Source organism: Pteropus vampyrus, unplaced genomic scaffold (genome assembly GCF_000151845.1).
Source record: "Pteropus vampyrus isolate Shadow unplaced genomic scaffold, Pvam_2.0 Scaffold559, whole genome shotgun sequence".
NCBI lineage: Eukaryota > Metazoa > Chordata > Mammalia > Chiroptera > Pteropodidae > Pteropus > Pteropus vampyrus.
In genome coordinates, this window is record NW_011889340.1 from 185,305 (window position 1) to 203,537 (window position 18,233).

At 32.0% G+C, this 18,233-nt stretch overlaps 1 protein-coding gene and 1 pseudogene across 1 annotated transcript; both read right to left on the minus strand.

Moving 5' to 3' along the window:
- Window positions 1–5,422: 5,422 nt before the first annotated feature.
- On the minus strand, window positions 5,423–6,364 carry LOC105308226 (olfactory receptor 8K3-like). Its single transcript, XM_011384069.1, has one exon. It carries the CDS (start codon window positions 6,362–6,364, stop codon window positions 5,423–5,425), a length of 942 nt encoding a protein of 313 aa, XP_011382371.1.
- Window positions 6,365–12,036: 5,672 nt separating this feature from the next.
- On the minus strand, window positions 12,037–17,624 carry LOC105308237 (annotated as a pseudogene).
- Window positions 17,625–18,233: the final 609 nt, after the last annotated feature.

Consider the following 18,233-nt stretch of genomic DNA (forward strand, 5'->3'; position numbering starts at 1 on the left):
ACTGTTTAACTTTGCTATATGTTTTTATTATATTTTAAATAATTAGCTCCCATTTTGCCTTACTATAAGCATGTTATACATATACAATAAGAAAAAAATAAAAGTAGTGTGTGAATCTTTCAACTATATTTTTATTTATTTTTTCCAAATTCTTTGGCCTATTCTAATTTCTTTGCCCTTTTATGTACATTTTAGAGTCAGCTTGCAGATTATCTCATTCATTTAAATGTTGTACATCTTAATAATATTGTGTCTTCCAATCCATGAGCAAAATATAGCTCACCATTTACACATCTTCAATTTATCTCATCAGTTCAACATCTTGATCTCGTGCATATTTTGTTAGATTTATAAATATTTCATGTTTTTTGGTTTTATTGCAATAAATATATATTTAAACTTCCAATTATTTATTGTGTATATACAAAATTCAGTAGAATGCTATATGTTGCCTTGCATATTGTGACTTTGCCATATTCAATTATTAGTTCTTTTGCAGATTGATTTTCTGTATAAACAATTATGTAATCTTCAAATAGAGATATACAACTTAGGAATGTTTATTAACCCCATGAAAATAAACTGCTAATCAACCATAAAGCTTGTCATTGAAAGAGTTCCTGAAAATCAGAGGTGTTAGTGAAGATTGAGTAGGGTTCTGGATTTCCACCTCTACTCAGAAGTCATAGGTAGTTCCCTTTTTTCCCTGCTAGAGCATTGTCAGATAAAGCAAGTTAAAATGATGATATAAAATAACATCCAATGTCTTATAATACAAAAACATTCACGTTTATACTATGTGAAAAAAACTAGACACAAAGATCCAACTATTGAGTGGTTATATTTATATGCAATGCCCGGATGGATGAATTCATAGAGACAGGAAAGAAATTTTTGGTTCTCTGAAGCTGGGGATTGAGGGTGTTAACAAGAAGACTAACTGCTAATAAAAATATTAAAATATTCTAAAATTGTGGTGTTGGTTGCACAACTCTGAATATATCTTAATCTTTAAATTGAACACTTATAATAAGTAAATTATATAGTTTATGAATTATATCTCAATAGTAACTGCTATAAAAATAAAAAACAAATTAAATTAACAACTAGGGACGATTTATGTGACTATTACCAGATCTGAAATCAAGAGGTTAATCTAGGTATAATACACTCTGCAAGATATAGAGACTATTTTTATTTAATAGGTATTAAATTCTTTATGGCCAGACAAAATACATGAAAATTTAATGATTTTGTAAAAAAAAAAAAAGAAGGCTGAAAGAAATCTTTGTTCTATTGTTCTATTCCTAAATCAATTATTTTGAAAATAAGTACATAATTTCTATAGAATTAAAGTTGGCTGTGATGGCTAAGAAATAATTTCATAAAGAGGTAAGTTTTAAAAATATCAACAGTTTTTATGACAAAATATAAACTAAATTTTTGCTTTGTCTGCTCTCTGGTTGATTGATTTCTGTTAACCTGAGTTATAAATAAATATATTGAGCTATGAATTATATAAGTAGACAGATGCATTGGGTCATATATTTTGCTATTATTTCGTGTTTAATGCCATGCAAGTTTGTGAGGATTTAAAGACTATCATACAAAATATTTTAATTCTTATTATCAAAGAGCTAATAAAGGTAAGATTTACTATAAGTACAATGTAAACTTCTGTTCACATATGACACAGCAAAGAATGGGCCTTTGTAAAGGGCATACCTTTCCCAGTTCCAGGGTGTGCCACTCACATACTCGACATTAGAATATAGCTCCTCCTGTTACGTGACTTCTGAGACCTCTTTACCTCCATAGCATTCCTATTCAGCTCTCCAGTGGTTATTCTTTCTCCAAGGAATCTTTGTTTCCTCTCTCTCTGTCTCTGTCCCTGTCCCTGTCTCTGACTCTCTCTCTGTCTATCTCTCTCTCTCTCTATATATATACACATATATGTACAAATTTGTCATTTCCTATACTCTCCATCTTTTCTAATGGTTCTTTTCTCTACTTAAAATACCATATGCAGATGCAATTTGACACGGGAATATTATGATTCTTGTGAATCATTAAGAACTAAATGAATCACAGATCATTTCTTATTCTAAAGATAACATTTAACTTTCATACTCATACTTCTCAATTAGTATTATCTCTTGTATTTCGGGAGCTCTTTCAATGACAAACTATATGTTGATTAGTGAATTTTCTCCTCATGGGTTGATATATATTCCTGAGATGAATGTTATTTCTTTTATTTGTCTAATTACTGCGATGGGCAGCTTTTGCATGTTTACGTGAATAAGGACAATACTAAATAAGTCGTGTATGTTTAGGGAGGGATTTCTCATATCTTAGTCTATCTGAATAGAACACCTTAAAATAACATGGTGCCCAAGCTTCACAACTGCGTGTGGTACTCTGCCTTTCCTCCTTGTATCATTTAGGAATACTTTTCCCATGCATATAATGTCATTAAATAAACACTGAGTCAAGGAAGAGGGCTTAGTTTAAAATAATAAATGATCACACGTTAGTTCTCATAGTATTTATTGCTTCAGTAGGTCAATAATATCAAAGTCAATATATTCTCTTGCCCTTCAATTAATTTCCCAAATGGATAAAACACACATTAAAAGGTTCTTTGAAGTTTGGGAAGCAGAAAGTAATGGAAAATAAACATTCCCCTCACAGACTTTTTCTCTTTGGGGAGAAAGAATACTTTTTTCTTGTATTGTTCCCTTGTAGAATTCCTCCTACAAATCATTAAAAATAGACATCTGGCTTTTTTTGGGAATTTTGCTTTGCCTCAATCTTCATTTCTCAAAGGTAGCTGAACTCCTTAGAACAGAAATCATTTCTTAAAATGGGAATCTTCTTATTTATCTACTTTTCAGCATGTTTCTGGCAACCTTACGTTAATTCTTGCCCTTCTTCTGATTTATTACAGATCCACTCAGATTATGTCACGTCTTCACTTTGCTTTGGCTTTCTAGTTGAGCAAAATTACTCATTAAAAAGGGCCTGATCATTTTATGTTTCTGTGAGCCAATTTATTTATTTTTAATAAACTAAGTATATCTTTCTTAAATTCTTTTTCTTTTTGATGCCAGACATGGCTTTAACTGGTTTTTAAGCCTTTCTGCTCTTTCTCCTCTTCTAATTTAACATCTTTTAAAGTTTTACCATTTGTCATTTCTAGAATGACATCAGTGAAGTATAAAAATGACATTAAGAAATAATTTAGGGTACTTGTGAAGAGCATGAAGTCTTGAGTATGAACTTCACCACTTGGCTTTTAAACCTGGTTCTAATATTTCATACTTTAGTGGACTCTGACAATTTACCTAATCTCTCTGAATCATCATTTCGAAATCTATAAAATAGGCATTTTAACAGAGATTATCTCATAGAGCTGTTGTGATAACTAAATTTTTCAAGACACGAAGCAGGCTCAAAGTATGAGATATTATTACCTAGTAGTCTTTATTACCATTTTAAAATTTTGTTTTAACAGCAACATTTCGATAATATTTATGTTCATGTGACACTGTATCATGCACTTTTGTATTTAAGACTTTATTTTTTAGAAAAATTTTGTTCACAGAAAAATTAAGAAGGTACAGAGATTTCCTGCATATTCTCTGCCCTCACACATGCAAAGTCTCCCCCATCCATTAATGACAAGCTCCGCTAGAATAGTACATTTGTTACAATCAATGAACATACATCGGCACATCTTTTTCACCCAAACTGCATACTTTACATTAGGATTTGCTCTTGGTGTTGCACATTCTATATATTTGAACAAGTATATAATGGCTTGTATCCACAATTTTAGTTTCATACAAAGTATTTTTACTACTCTGAATATCCTCCATGCTCCTTCTATTCATTTTTCTCTATGCCCTAACCCCTGGCAACCATAAATCTTTTCACTGTCTCCATAGTTTTGTCTTTTTCAGAATGACTTATAGTTGGAATCATATAGTAGGTAGACTTTTAAGATTGGTTTCTTTCACTTAGAAACATGCATTTAGGGTTCCATGGTATCATTTTATATTGATAGCTTGATAGCTTATTTCTTTTTAGTGCTGAATAATATTCTATTGTCTAGATCTACCACAGTTTATTTACCTATATATCTACTGAAGGCGTTTTGGTTGCTTCGTATCATGCACTTTTTAAATGTCATTCCAATGAAGTGTTTTATTAAATATTTATTAGCTAAACAGAATTTTATTGCATCATGGCAAACAAAGCAAATATTGTAGACTAATAGTTTCAATAAAATCCCAGAAATATTCAGAAGAAAAAAAGCAAGCAAAAGGAAAATAAAAATGAAAGTAAGCACATGGAAAAATGTGGAGAGCAACATGGATCAGCTGTGTACAAAAGGCTAGATAACTATGTCTTCGTCATGTGTCAGGCTTCACTTACATTAGAAATATGACATTGTGCAAACAACAGATTATTTCCCTTTGCTTCCCACAATAGGATAATCAACCAATGCACTTAAACAAAGAAAGACAATTAAAACACAGTGAATAATCAACATTGATCAAAAATTGGGAAACATATAAGAATACAACAACAACTAGAACATAACTTTTAAATATAATTACGTTGTTTTTTTTTTCAGAGAGATAAAGAAATATTATAAGCTCTTCAAAACCAAACGAGCAGTTATTAAGAACCACTTGGGAGAAAAAAAACAGTACAAACCTGGGAGCTTCTGGGTAACCTCAAAGATTTATCTTAATTTCTATCCTTTGATATCAATAAAATGGATTGATTAAGACAAAATCAGGTGCCAATCAGAACCTAGGGATTGCTGAATTACAAAGTATATTCAGTTAATAGACTCATATATGGAGGAGAGGCAATGAGAGGAAAAACTGGGATCCCAATGTTTGGAAGAGGGGTATTTGAGCAAAGAAAGATGACTGAGTACTTCAAATTGTCAGATGTCAAAGACACACCATTATTAAATATAATTCTAAAACATACCAGGACAATCTGGCTGGGAGAAAGTGGTAAAGGGTTAAAGAAGTACATATTAGTAGTTGATAGATGGCCACAGGGATGGGGAGCACAGCATAGGGAATGCAGTCAGCAGTATGCAATGGCTAGGAGGAGAGCCAGAGAGAAAGAGCAATCAGGGGATCGTTTCATAAACTATATAAATGTCTAACTGATGTACTGGATACTTGAAACTAATAATAAAATTAAATTAAAACATACCAGGGAAGAGTATGAAGGCTAAAACCAAAGGAAAGAAAAGAGCTCTCTCTCTCTCTCTCTCTCTCTCTCTCTCTCTCTCTTTCTCTCTCTCTTATTTGTGCTTGCTATTTCTTGAGGCACATAGAGCAACATTTAAAGTCCATAACCTAGTTTATAGGAATTATATTGTATGTAAACTTTAAGAGAAAAGATTATATAGTTTTTTCCATACCCTTTGTAGTGCACATTTTACATCTTTGTTCCTCAAGCTATAGATCAAGGGATTCAACATGGGGATGACAAGAGTGTAAAATATAGAAGCCATTTTATCACTGTCAAAGGAATGACTGGACTTAGGTTGCACATACATAAATATCAAAGTCCCATAGAATACTATGACTACAGTCAGGTGGGATCCACAGGTAGAAAAAGCCTTGTGTCTACCCTCGGCGGAGTTCATCCTAAGAATGGACCCAAGTATGAGCAGGTAAGACACAAGAACTATCAGAAGAGATGAAATTAAATCAAAACCAGCTAAAATCAGAATAATCGTTTCAATTTCATGTGTATCTGAGCAGAGCAAAGATAACAACGGGATACTGTCACAGTAGAAATGACTGATGACATTGTAGCCACAGAAAGATAAATTGAAAATCTTTATAGTGACTAGAAGAGAAACAAATGTGCTGTAGAGATAGGGGATTGTCACCAGCAGCTGACATATTCTTTGTGACATGATGACTGGATAGAGCAGAGGGTTACAGATAGCCACATAACGGTCATAAGACATTGCCGATAAAATAAAAATTTCACTAACAATAAACACAAGAAAGAAAGCTAGTTGTATAGCACAAAAATAATAGGAGATTGTATTTCGAGCTACAACAAAATTTACTAACATTTTGGGTCCTACAGTTGTTGAATAACCAAGATCAGTGAAAGCCAGGTGCCTGAGAAAGAAGTACATGGGCGTTTGTAGACTGGAGTCCACCTTGGTGAGGATGATCATGCCCAAGTTGCCCACCACTGAGATCATATAGATGATGAGGAAGAGCCCAAATAATGGAGCATGCAGCTCAGGGTGGTTTGTAATCCCCATGAGAACGAATTCATTCAACAATGTTAGATTTTGTGTTTCCATGAAGGTTTATCAAGAAACCTGTCTAGAAAGAGACAGCAATACAGTCAATAGATTTTATGTATTATTACCTGGGATAGTTTTAGTATGCAAAAATAGTATAAATAAGATACACTCAAACTTTCTAATTTAGGATATATGAAAATAAACTCATCTCCCACAAATAATAATAAACATAAATAGAGATAGAGACAGATATTGTTAGTAATTCTCAATTGGAAGTGATTTTATTAACCAATAAGCATTAGTCAATGTCTAGAAGACATTTTGATTGTCACAACTGGGAGGTAGGGTATTATTAGCATTTATAGTAGTGGTAGTGGTCAGTAATGCTTCTAAATATCCTATAATATCCAATATCCAGTCCAAAATATCAATAGTGCCAAAGTAGAGAAATCAGGATGGTATAGTATAGTTAGAGAGACAACAGATAGATGATGATAGATGATAGATAGATAGATACATACATAGATACATAGATACATAGATACTTAGATATAGATAGGTATACAGCATATAAATATAGATACATATAAATATATAGATATAGATATAGACATATATACATAGATACATAAAGAAAACATGAAAAAACTTAAAACTATGTTAAAAATTTATGCTACATATATAAATTATTATTGTGCTATTCTTTAAAGTTTTCTATTAGTCACTTATATAATTGCAAGCACAGTGACACATAAGTTACATTTAATAATATGGCTTAATATATGTGCCATTTATATAATAAATTAAATTATAAAATTATATAATAATTATAATAAAAATTTAAAACCACAAATTCCAAAAAAATGTATAGAACTCCCTACCTCAACACATAGTCCTGTAAAATCCTTTATGTTTGCAGGTGATACAGGCTAAAACATCACACTTGACAGATACTGAACAAATATATAAATAAGAAAAGTATAACAGAGTACAGTGAGTGTTATTTGTTGTTATATGGAGAAACACATGAGACATGTACATATATAGATATAATCCCAGTTATACCTCTATTTATGATATATACCAAGGGTTACTTTAGGCAAAAATTTAACTTATCTAAAACCCTTTAGTCTCATATACTAACCCAGTATTTCCTTCTGGGGTTTTTGGCAGGGATAAACAAATATTAAATGATCCCATGTGTTTATGTCACCTGGAAATCAAGTACGTAAATCATTTTATTTTTGTTTTTTAAATGGCCATAATAAGTTAGTTCAAAGAGAGTTTCTTTATACATTTGTATGTAAATTCTTCCAAACTGTGACCTATCTTCTTTGTCAAGGCTATGATGATCAACAGGTGAGAAGTAAGTCAAGTAGGATAGAATGTATGTAACTTACTCCAGGTCCTACACCATCCCTTTCTCCATGACGAAAATTAGACCATCAAGGTGCTATTCTTCTGAAATATTTATCTTCTATTTTCTTAACTAATAAAACAAAACGCTAACATTTCTACATAAATTGTCCTAAAATATTAATCTTTTCATGACAATTAACATATTATCATGTGAGTTGATAATTAACTTACATGCAACAAATCAAATACACTTTACAGTGCAACAACCCAGCAGAGTATGAAGAAACCTGGGCACCTTGGGAGAAAGAGCAGTCATTGGCATTGTCTTCACATAATGAAGATTCATAAAAACTGCCTTTAGATAAAGAGATACTATACTCTTTAATGTATGTTTAAAGGTGTGTGCATTGGATAAAATTGTTTAAAGTCACTATGTTACACAATACTATAGAGATGAAATAAAATACACTAAAGAGATATACGTGGATTCTTTAATAGTACTTCAAATTTTTCTACACCTTAAGGCCACAGGAATGTTTTCAAACTACGATATAATATAAAGCACAGATAAACATTTTGTATAATTGAATAGAAATGTGCCTAAATATCCCTAATAATATACGGATTAATGATATACCTGAGTAAATGGTGGATGGCAGATTAAGGTAAGAGAATTATTAGGTTTAAAATATTGTGAGCATGAATGATATCTTTTAAAAAAAGAAATAACACTGGTTACAATAAAAATTACAGTGGCAGCAGTCTCTGAGTGACCTGTAAGAAAATAAATACAAACATAGAATTGTATGACATTAAATACAAAAGTGATTACATAAAATTTACATTTAAATCACTTAAAAATATTGCTTATAATTTTGCGACCTCCTGATTGCCTGCCTACCCTGCCCAAATGCGCATATCTTTCTTAAAGCAGACATGTGGAAATGGACATCAATAAATAGTAATTTTAGAGAAATATCTTCAGTACATATAAAAAGAAGCAGTATAAATCTTACTTTTTGTTTGTTTTGTTTTGCAAACATGAAAGGTTGAGAAAAATCATACATGGTAAGTTCCAATTTTCCTGTAAGGTAAGAAAGATCAATGTTTGTTTGTTTTTTTTTCCCTCCTCTCATAAGCCTTAGTGTTCTATGGGAAGAACCAAATTGTTTTTCCATAGTTTAACATCTTTGTTGAATACCAACTGTTACTTTTAAAAAACACTATACCCTTTGAGATAACTATATCTGCTGTCTGCCACATTCAATATGAAATTGGAAAACATGCTGAACATTGTACTATGACTACAAAACTGAGTACTTAAAAGTCTTCCAATATTCAAATCCTGCCTTTCACAACTCAGTGAGAGGTGGGAGTCCCCTTTTGTTTCATCAAGAGAACTGGAAAGAATCCTATTTGTACATTTATTTAAATAATCATTAACTATTGAATTATATTGAGAGGATCACAAAAAAGAGCCTAGGGCCACTAAATAACTAAGAATTTGGAAGGACATCAAAATGATAGATTGAATACCTGCAGTTTCTTGATTTTACCAATTTTTAAAAATTCATGTTTCTTTATAAAGTTAAGCTTCATTTGCTCTCAGTTTTGGCCTGCATTAGAGCTATAATATTTATATAAAACAATATTATAAGTGACAGCACGATGATGTTTCAAAGATGCTTTTGAGCATTTAGTCTGTCAACTCATGAGAAAATACTCAAAAACATGAATATGATGAGAAAAAAGAGAAGGATACTATTCCTGCTCAGGCATCATTCAGGAGTAGAAAGCAAAGAGAACTAAATCAGAGATGATAACATTTTGCTAGTGTTTTGTCATGAAAGTGGAACTTTGCATATGTCACTGAAACATTATCAATACTGGTAATGTCAGGGACTACATGGAATATTCTGTCTTTTTACCTGTAATGAAGCTTCTCACTTGACTCCCTCATTTGTTTTTTACATGGCTTATAGAGAACAATTTATGGATTTTTTTTCACTTTTTGAGAACTTCCCTGAGGAGATGCCAAGCAATTTGTTGATTGTCCCTAAAGTATTTGTGAGCACAACTATCTGGAGGTTGTTTTTTAATTGTCAGTGACAATTTGTATTAACCATGTTTCCTTTCTCCCCACTTCCTTCTTTCCTTCCTCCCTCCTTCCTTCACCCTCCCTCCCTTCTTTTCTTCCTTCCTTACTATTTTACTTTTGGTTAACTTTCCTTTTGTACCATACAGGACTCTAGACTAAAATACTGTATCTATAACACATGGCCATCAAAAGTCTACATTTGCACAGTGGTCTCCTCGAATGAGTGACACAGTGTAGAAATGCTTAAATTCTATTGTATTATTTTAAAACTTTTAGGGAATTAAAATAATACATTACACAATAGGTATTGCTTCCTTGATTTGTTGATCATGATGTTTTTATTTTTCCTTCAGGGATGGAAATTAATTACTGTTATTTCTCATTTCATTGTGAGTTTCTATCATCTGTCTACCACTTCTCTTATGGTTTTTTTTTTCTTTACTGCATATTGAATCATTTTTGTTATTCTGTTCTGTGGAAACCCACTTCAATACAGATCTATTCCATCAGCACAAGACACCGTTCAACAATAACCTCCAGGAAAATTTGAAAAGATACAGGTGTATTATTTATAGGACCTGGAAATTAAACAGCAAACCTATTCATAGCAAGGTCCTGGGGGCGGGGGGGAGGGAAGAGAGGTGAGAGAAAGAGAGAGAGAGAGAGAGACAGAGACAGAGACAGAGACAGAGACAGAGACAGAGAAAGGGATTTGGGGTTCAGCTTTTACTGGAGTTTTATAGGCTCACTCATTATTGATGAATTTAAAACATATGAATTAAAGCTGGGGAAGAAAAAACAAACAAGTGGCCCAAATGGTCAGTTATTGAAATCAACCAAGATGTCCAAAACAAAGGAGCTTCAATGGGGAAAGGCAGTATGGCTGGTGGTGTGGCGGGCAATGTGTCCATTGGAGATCGCTATCTTTTGAAGTAGATGCCCCTTTGAATTAAATGCCTGGGCAACCAAATCTTAAATCAGTCACTTGCATTACAAAACAGCAAAAGGAAAAAAGAAAGTCAGGATTTATACTACACCACATCCACTTCCTCCTTCTCTGCCATTGTTTTTAACCCCTGGTAATTACACATCTGTATTACATCAGTATACTTTTGTCATTTGAAGAATGTTTTATAAATAATATCATACCACTTGCAATCTTTTGGGGTTTTTTTTTTTCACTCAAGATAAATCTCTTGAGATTTATTTGTACCGTGTGTGTGTAACTTATTTGTTCCTTTGTTGTTATGAGTAGTATTCCAACGTATTGATAATACAATCTGTTTAACCGTTCACTCACTAAAAGGCATGTGGGTTCTTTCCAGTTTTTAAACTATAATGGATAAAACTTCCTCGAATATTCACTTAAGATGATTGTATGAACATAAATTTTCATTCCCTTTAAATAAGTGTCCAAAAGTATAATTGGTAGGTTATTCAATTTTGATGAAGTCCAATTTATTAATTTGTACTTTTATATATTATGCTTTTGATATCATGTCTATAAACTTTTTTCCTCTGTATTCAAATTGTTTTTTTCTTTGACTGCTTTTTTTTTTTATTATTATCAGTAGCTTTGACAACTTGATTATGATGTGCCTTTAAGTAGTTGTCTATATGTTACTTTTAACTGAGGCTTGTTAATCTTCAATCTGAAGGTTTTAAATTTTTATTATAGTTAAAAATTTTCACAATAATTTCTTTAAATAATTTTACTACTCCCCTTCTTTATATCACCCACTTCTTATTCTGCCCATTTTCTGTATTTCTCTAAGTCACATAAAGAGAGAGATTTTGGTTGTTAAACTTAACAATATATGTTTATTTCTTTGAATGAATCCATTTATATAAAATCTATTAGGCATCCTTTTTTATGCCTTTACCATGTTAGGCACCACAGATAAAACTATGAATGGAATATATAGAGTCCTTGGCTTTATAGAAATAAAAGTTTAGTGGAAGAGAAATGCAAACAGGCTACATGGGAAACTTTGTAAGAATGGCATAAATCAGACTTGAAAGTAAATATAAGTTCATATATAAAGTATGAGCAGAAAGCACCCATCTGTTAGTGATATGTTTTGGTTTGAAAAAGTATACAATTTTCTTTATTTCTGCGCCTATCACACATTGAATCTTGCTCATCCCATGAAGATAAATGCACACATGTAGCAATAACAGTAATAGCAAACATTGACTAATACATAATCTATGCTAGCATGTTTTAAGTGAATTTTCAATAGGATATTTGCACACAAGGTCCAGGTTCTAGTCAGGGCATTTTTTGTTCCTCAAACTGTAGATCATGGGATTCAGCATGGATATCACCAAAGCGTAAAATAAGTATCAGATTTATCAGTATCAGATGAATCTTTGGACTTGGGCTGCATGTACATAAAGAAGAGAGTAGCATAGAATACGACCACCACTGTCAGGTGCGATCCACAGGTGGAGAAGGCCTTGTGCCTGCCCTCTGCAGAGTACATCCTGAGGATGGCAACCAAGATCAGTGTGTAGGAACCAAGGACTATCAGAAGAGATGACACCAAAATAAGAGCTGAAAATGTGAGAATTATCAATTTAATTTCATGTGTGTCTGAATAGAGCAAAGATATAGATGGTAGACTATCACAGTAGAAATGTCTGATGACATTATACCCACAAAATGACAAAATGAAAATTTTTATGGTGGTCACCAAAGACGAAAGGACACTGTATAGATAGGGTATTGCCACCAGGAACTGACATAATCTTCGTAACATGATGACTGTGTAGAGCAGAGGGTTGCAGATGGCCACATAATGGTAATAGGCCATTGTGAACAGAATAAAAAGTTAATTAATGATAAACATACTGAAGAAAGTGAGTTGAGTAGCACACCAATTATAGGAGATTGTATGTTGATCTACAAGAAAATTTACTAGCATTTTTGGTTCTATAGCAGTCTAATAATCGAAATCAGTAAATGCCAGGTGTGTGAGGAAGAAGTACATGGATGTTTGTAGGTTGGAGTCCACCTTGGTGAAGATGATCAAGCCAATTGAGACTGTGTAAACAATGAGAAAGAATCCATATAATGGAGCCTGCAGCTCAGGGCAGTCTGTAATTCCCATTAGAATGAATTTATTCAACATTGTTAAATTGCATTTGTCTATATAGGTCCCTCTGGAAACCTATAATGGGAATAAAAATAAAAATAATCAATAACTTTCATGAGCTATGACTTAGATTATCATTACATTAAGAGACTAGAGGCTTCAATCTTTCACTTATGGCTTATTGCTATAACTGGCTACTCCAACACGTGACAGCTCAGCTCTCTATGTCTCAACTCAGAGAAGCTCTCAACAGTATACTTAGATCTTCAAAAGCCAAACAACGAAAGTAAAAGTAGATAAACTGGACTTCATAAAAATTTATAACACAAATTTTTATGCACCAAAAGATGTTATCAAAGAATTAAAAGGTGACCCATGAAAGTAAAAAATTGCAAGTCATATATCTGTCAAGGGTCTAGTATACACAATAAACAAAGGACACTTACAACTCAATAATAAAAAGACAAAATCCAAATTTTCGAAAAGGCGAAAAACTTGCAGACATCTTATAGAAGACTTACAAATAGAAAAAGCTCATGAAAATATGCAACAATGTTAGCTATTGGGAAAATACAAATTAAAATCACAGTGAGATACCACTTTACACTCACTAGGATGGTTATTAAAAAGGAAAATTACAAATGCTGGCAAGAGTGTGGAGAGATTAGAACTGTTGAACATTGTTTTAGGGAATGTAAAATGGTACAGCTACTAGGAGAACAGTGTGAGGGATACCCACTAAGTTAATCACAGAATTACCATTATTACACAGTAAGTCTGCTCTTAGATATATACCCCAAATGTATGGAAAAATACAAGTGTTCACACAAAAGCTTGTAGGTAAATGTTCAGAGCAGCATTATTCATAATAGCCAAAAATAGAAAACAACCAAAAATTTATCAACTGATGAATGGGTAGCAAATGCGATATGTTCATACAATGAAATATTAATTAATAAGCCAGTATCAATGCATGTTACAACATGGATGAGCCTTTAAAACATGATGCTAAGTGAAAGAATTCAGGCACAAAAGGCCACCTGTTATGTATATTGTATAATTTCATTATATGAAATATCCAGAAAAAGCAAATTCGTAGAGAGAGAAAGCAGAATATTTTGGCTTTTTCAGGAAACTGAATTAATTCTCAAGAGACAATATGCTCAAGGAAATATTTTTAGTGAATATAAAAATATTTATAAATCTCATGGAATAAATGAGAGTTCGTAAAAGTGTGCTCTTCTTAAAATCCAGTCAATCTCCCTATACATGAGAAAGATATTTTTTCTCATCATCTTTAGAATTCTCTTAAAGCACTAAACTTTTTTTTTAACTTGGTAATATTTACATTTACATTATTTTATATGATTATTAAAGATGATCTGGTTCTTATCTTTTAAATCTTTTTTTTTTTCCTTCTGAAGACTCAAAACATGTGAAAAATAACAGACTCACGAATATAGCGGACAATCTGGTGATGGCCAAAGGGGAGGGAGGTTGGGGGGCTGGTAGAAAGGGGTGAAAGTTTAAAGAAGTACAAATTAGTAGTTGATAGATGATCATGGGGAGCATGGCATAGGCAGTCGGTAGTAATATAATGGCTAGGTGCAGAGCCAGAGGAGAGAAAGAGTAATCTGGGAGATTATTTCATAAACTATATAAATGTCTAACCAACATACTGGATATTTGAAACTAATAATAAGATAGAATTTACAAAAATACAGTGGGCTGAGCTTAACATTAAAACTGCTCTAAATATAGAGGTCAGAGAAATTTAGTCATTCCTCAGCCCCCATGTCTCTCCCTCTGGCAAATATAGTTTTCAACACTAAGAGTATCAATAAATGAATTCTACAGTGACAGATGAATAAAAATGCATTTAAATACATATATTTAAATACCAAAGTAATTTTCGAGTGAAAATAGAGTTTAAGAATGATATGATATAAATAAGGAGTAGAAGAGATGTCTTAATTTTAAACAAAATATAGATTCCTGCTTAAATCTGGATTTGTGCATATTTAATCCTGATTTCAATCTTCATTACATATGCATTTAGTCATTCAAGGGACAACAGTTTCATGACATTTCAAAGATTCTTCCAAGGCTTGTAGGTAAGGGTGAGGGAAAGTCCTCTTACTAATCAAACATTATGGTGGTACTGAGGTGCTATGTAGTGAAATTGATGCTCTAATATTCTTTGGCCTCACCTCCAGCTAAATGTGATTTGCACATGGTTTTGCTCCTTCCAATGATAACGGTGAATTTGGGAAAACATAGCTTAATTGAAAAAGTTAATTGCAAGGATTATAAAGGTATTGATATAATCTTTTCTATTTAGTGGTAACTGGAAAACTATAAATATCTTATTATTTGAAGTGAGAAGTTCTGAAACACATCCAATTAACTACAAATAACAATATCATATGTGACATCTCAATTAAGGGTCCAAGTGAAAAAAAATAATCATGAAAATCTTAAGATCTTGGGGATTGAATTTTAAATACTAACTCCCTTTTCAGAGGTTGCATTTTTATTAATTATTCAGAGTACAAACTTACTACACCAATGTAAATGTCTAGCTTTTATCAAAAATCATAAGAAAGGTGTTTATAACATCCGATTAGCCCAGAAACAGAAGGTATCAAAGCAGATTGTTAAAGCTATGGCTAAATCACTGAGGTGATTTTGAGACTCAAGTGTGAATGGGAGATGGGGCCGGGAAGAGTCGCTGGAACTCTGAGAGTCACAGAAGGAAGTATATTCTATTCACCTCTAATGAGGGATCTGTCTGTGTTCCCCGTGTGTTCCTACATAACCCAATAAGAATTTATGGGTTTCTTTTTCCCTTTGAGACCCTGAAGAGAAAAGATACATTTGTTAATTATGCCTAAAGCATTTGAAAGCTTCTAACAAAGCCAATGGCATATCTGTTAATTATACAGGACATCTGTATATTCCCACAGACTAAAGTATGTTAGATACTTTTCCAGTTTTTATTGGTTAAGTCTTTTCTAGTGCAACCCAGAGATCTGGAATCAAAACACTGTAACTGTAGGACATGTCTTTTAGTTTTTCTTACAACACTAATCTTCTCTTTTTAATATAGTGGCTTTTTTTTTTGTTTTTGTTTTTTGTTTTTTCACTGAGGATATAATGGAGAAATGTTAGAACATGCTTATTCTATTGTTTTAAAAATTAGGAGAGAAAATTATATATGTGTAGCTTTTTTCCTTATTTGTGCGATCTCAATGTTATCTTTCAAGTATAATATACATATCGACAAATGCATATGTCATAAATAAAGTTTTATAAACTTAAACACACCTGTGTAATTAGAATTCAAATTAAACAGTAATAACAACCACCAAAATAGATAAAATATTATTAGGACTCCAAAAGAATCCTTTATTCTCCTTTTTATAATGAACTGTTCCTTATATACACACACACAAAAAATGAAGAACCACTATTCTGATTTCTAACAGCATAAATTATTTTCACCTCTTTTTTTTTTATTTCATATAAAAGAAATCTTATACATGTTTTTTTTTGTGTGTCTGGGCTCTTTCACTTAATATACTGTAGAGAGTGCTAGATTGCTCATTTTCATTTTGTGTACAATTCCATTTTATGAATATATCACAAATTACCCATTATTCTAATGTTGAATATTAGAATTGGTCTCAATTTTGAGGTTTTATCAGTGATATTATTAACATTCTATTTCATTCAATGTTTTGAACATAAAATTTTTTTTCACATCTTTGGGTTTTATTTAATAATGAAGATTGAATTTTTTCATGTGTTTACTAAAGATGATTATTTATAGTTTATAAAAAAATTGCCCTGATATATACAAAAATTTTCTGAAAACAGAAAAAAAAGAGCTACTCTATTTCTCACCCCACCCCATCCTGCACTTGTGTCCACAGTACTGTCTATACTGGCTTAATCTTGAATGTATTCCTATTTGAGTAAATGCTTTCTACGAAAATTGCTGTCATATTATATGCATATCCAGTACTAGTAAATAATGCCAAATGAATTTCCAGAGTGATTATATTAATGTGTGTTCCCATCAGCAGTGCACTTAATTATGATTACTCAGTATCCTGTCACAATTCAATATCTTTTTATTATTTCCTTTCTAGCCATTCCAGATGACGTGCATGGGTATTATTGTGGTTTTAGTTTGCACTATCCTAACGTTAAATGAAATTGAAAAGCTTTCTGTATGTTCAATGGCTATTTTGATATTTTCTTTTGAAAAGTTTTCATGTATGTCTTCTGTCATCTTTGTATTGTGTTTCACGCCAATTTTTTATGAATTTGAAAGAGTTATTTTTACAGTCTGTATATGAATCCTCTTGTAGATGGATACGTCTGATAATATAGGTCTGATAAAAATATCCTCTTCTACTCTGAGAGTCTCTTTTCACAGCATTATTTTTGATAAACAGAATTTCTTAAAATAGTTCAATTAATCTTTTAAATCTTGTATAATTATTGCTTTGTATGCTGTTAAAAATTTGTACGTATTCCATCATAAAGATGCCCCACTATGTTTTCCTTTAAAATGTTTATTGTTTGTATTTCACATTTAGATCTTTAATCCAGGTAGAATTGATTTTGTATAAGGTATGGGTAAGTGTCCAGATTCTTTTTTTTTTTTTTCTGCAAATAAATATACAAATTATCTAATAGCACTTACTGAAAACATTACTTGTTGTCTTTTGGAGAACAGTGATATCACTATCATAAGTGCGATTACATGTAAATGTGCGGGTTTGATTCTGGAGTCACTGTTCTATTCTACTGATCAGGCTGTCTGCCCTCAGGAAAGTTTTCTTAACTGCTATAGCTTTATAATGGACATGCTATCTGGTCATGTAACTCCAGCAAACATTATCCTCTTTCTTTAATATTATCCTTGCTATTTTTGGCATTTTGCCTGTCTGCATAAATGTTACAATCTTCTTCCAAAGCTCTAAAAAGAAGAAAGATGTAAAGGAAAGAAGGAAGGAAAGGAGGGAGGGAGGAAAGAGCGAGAATTGGAGGGAGGAAATAAAGGAGGAACGGTTTATTTGGGATTATATTGAAACTGTTGATCAACGTAAACATTTTGAACATTATTAAAATATTAAGTGTCCCATTCCATGGACATATCTGGTATAAATTTTCATAGATTTACCTCTTTCAAATGCCTTGTCAAATTTTTATACATATCATTATTGAAGTCTTAGACTTTTAAAATTATATTTATTTCTAAATTAAATTTCCTTTTTAATGGGTTTATAAATATTATCATTTCTTCAATTTTATCTTCTAATTGTTGTGGGTAGGATATAGAAATAAAGTTATTTTTTCT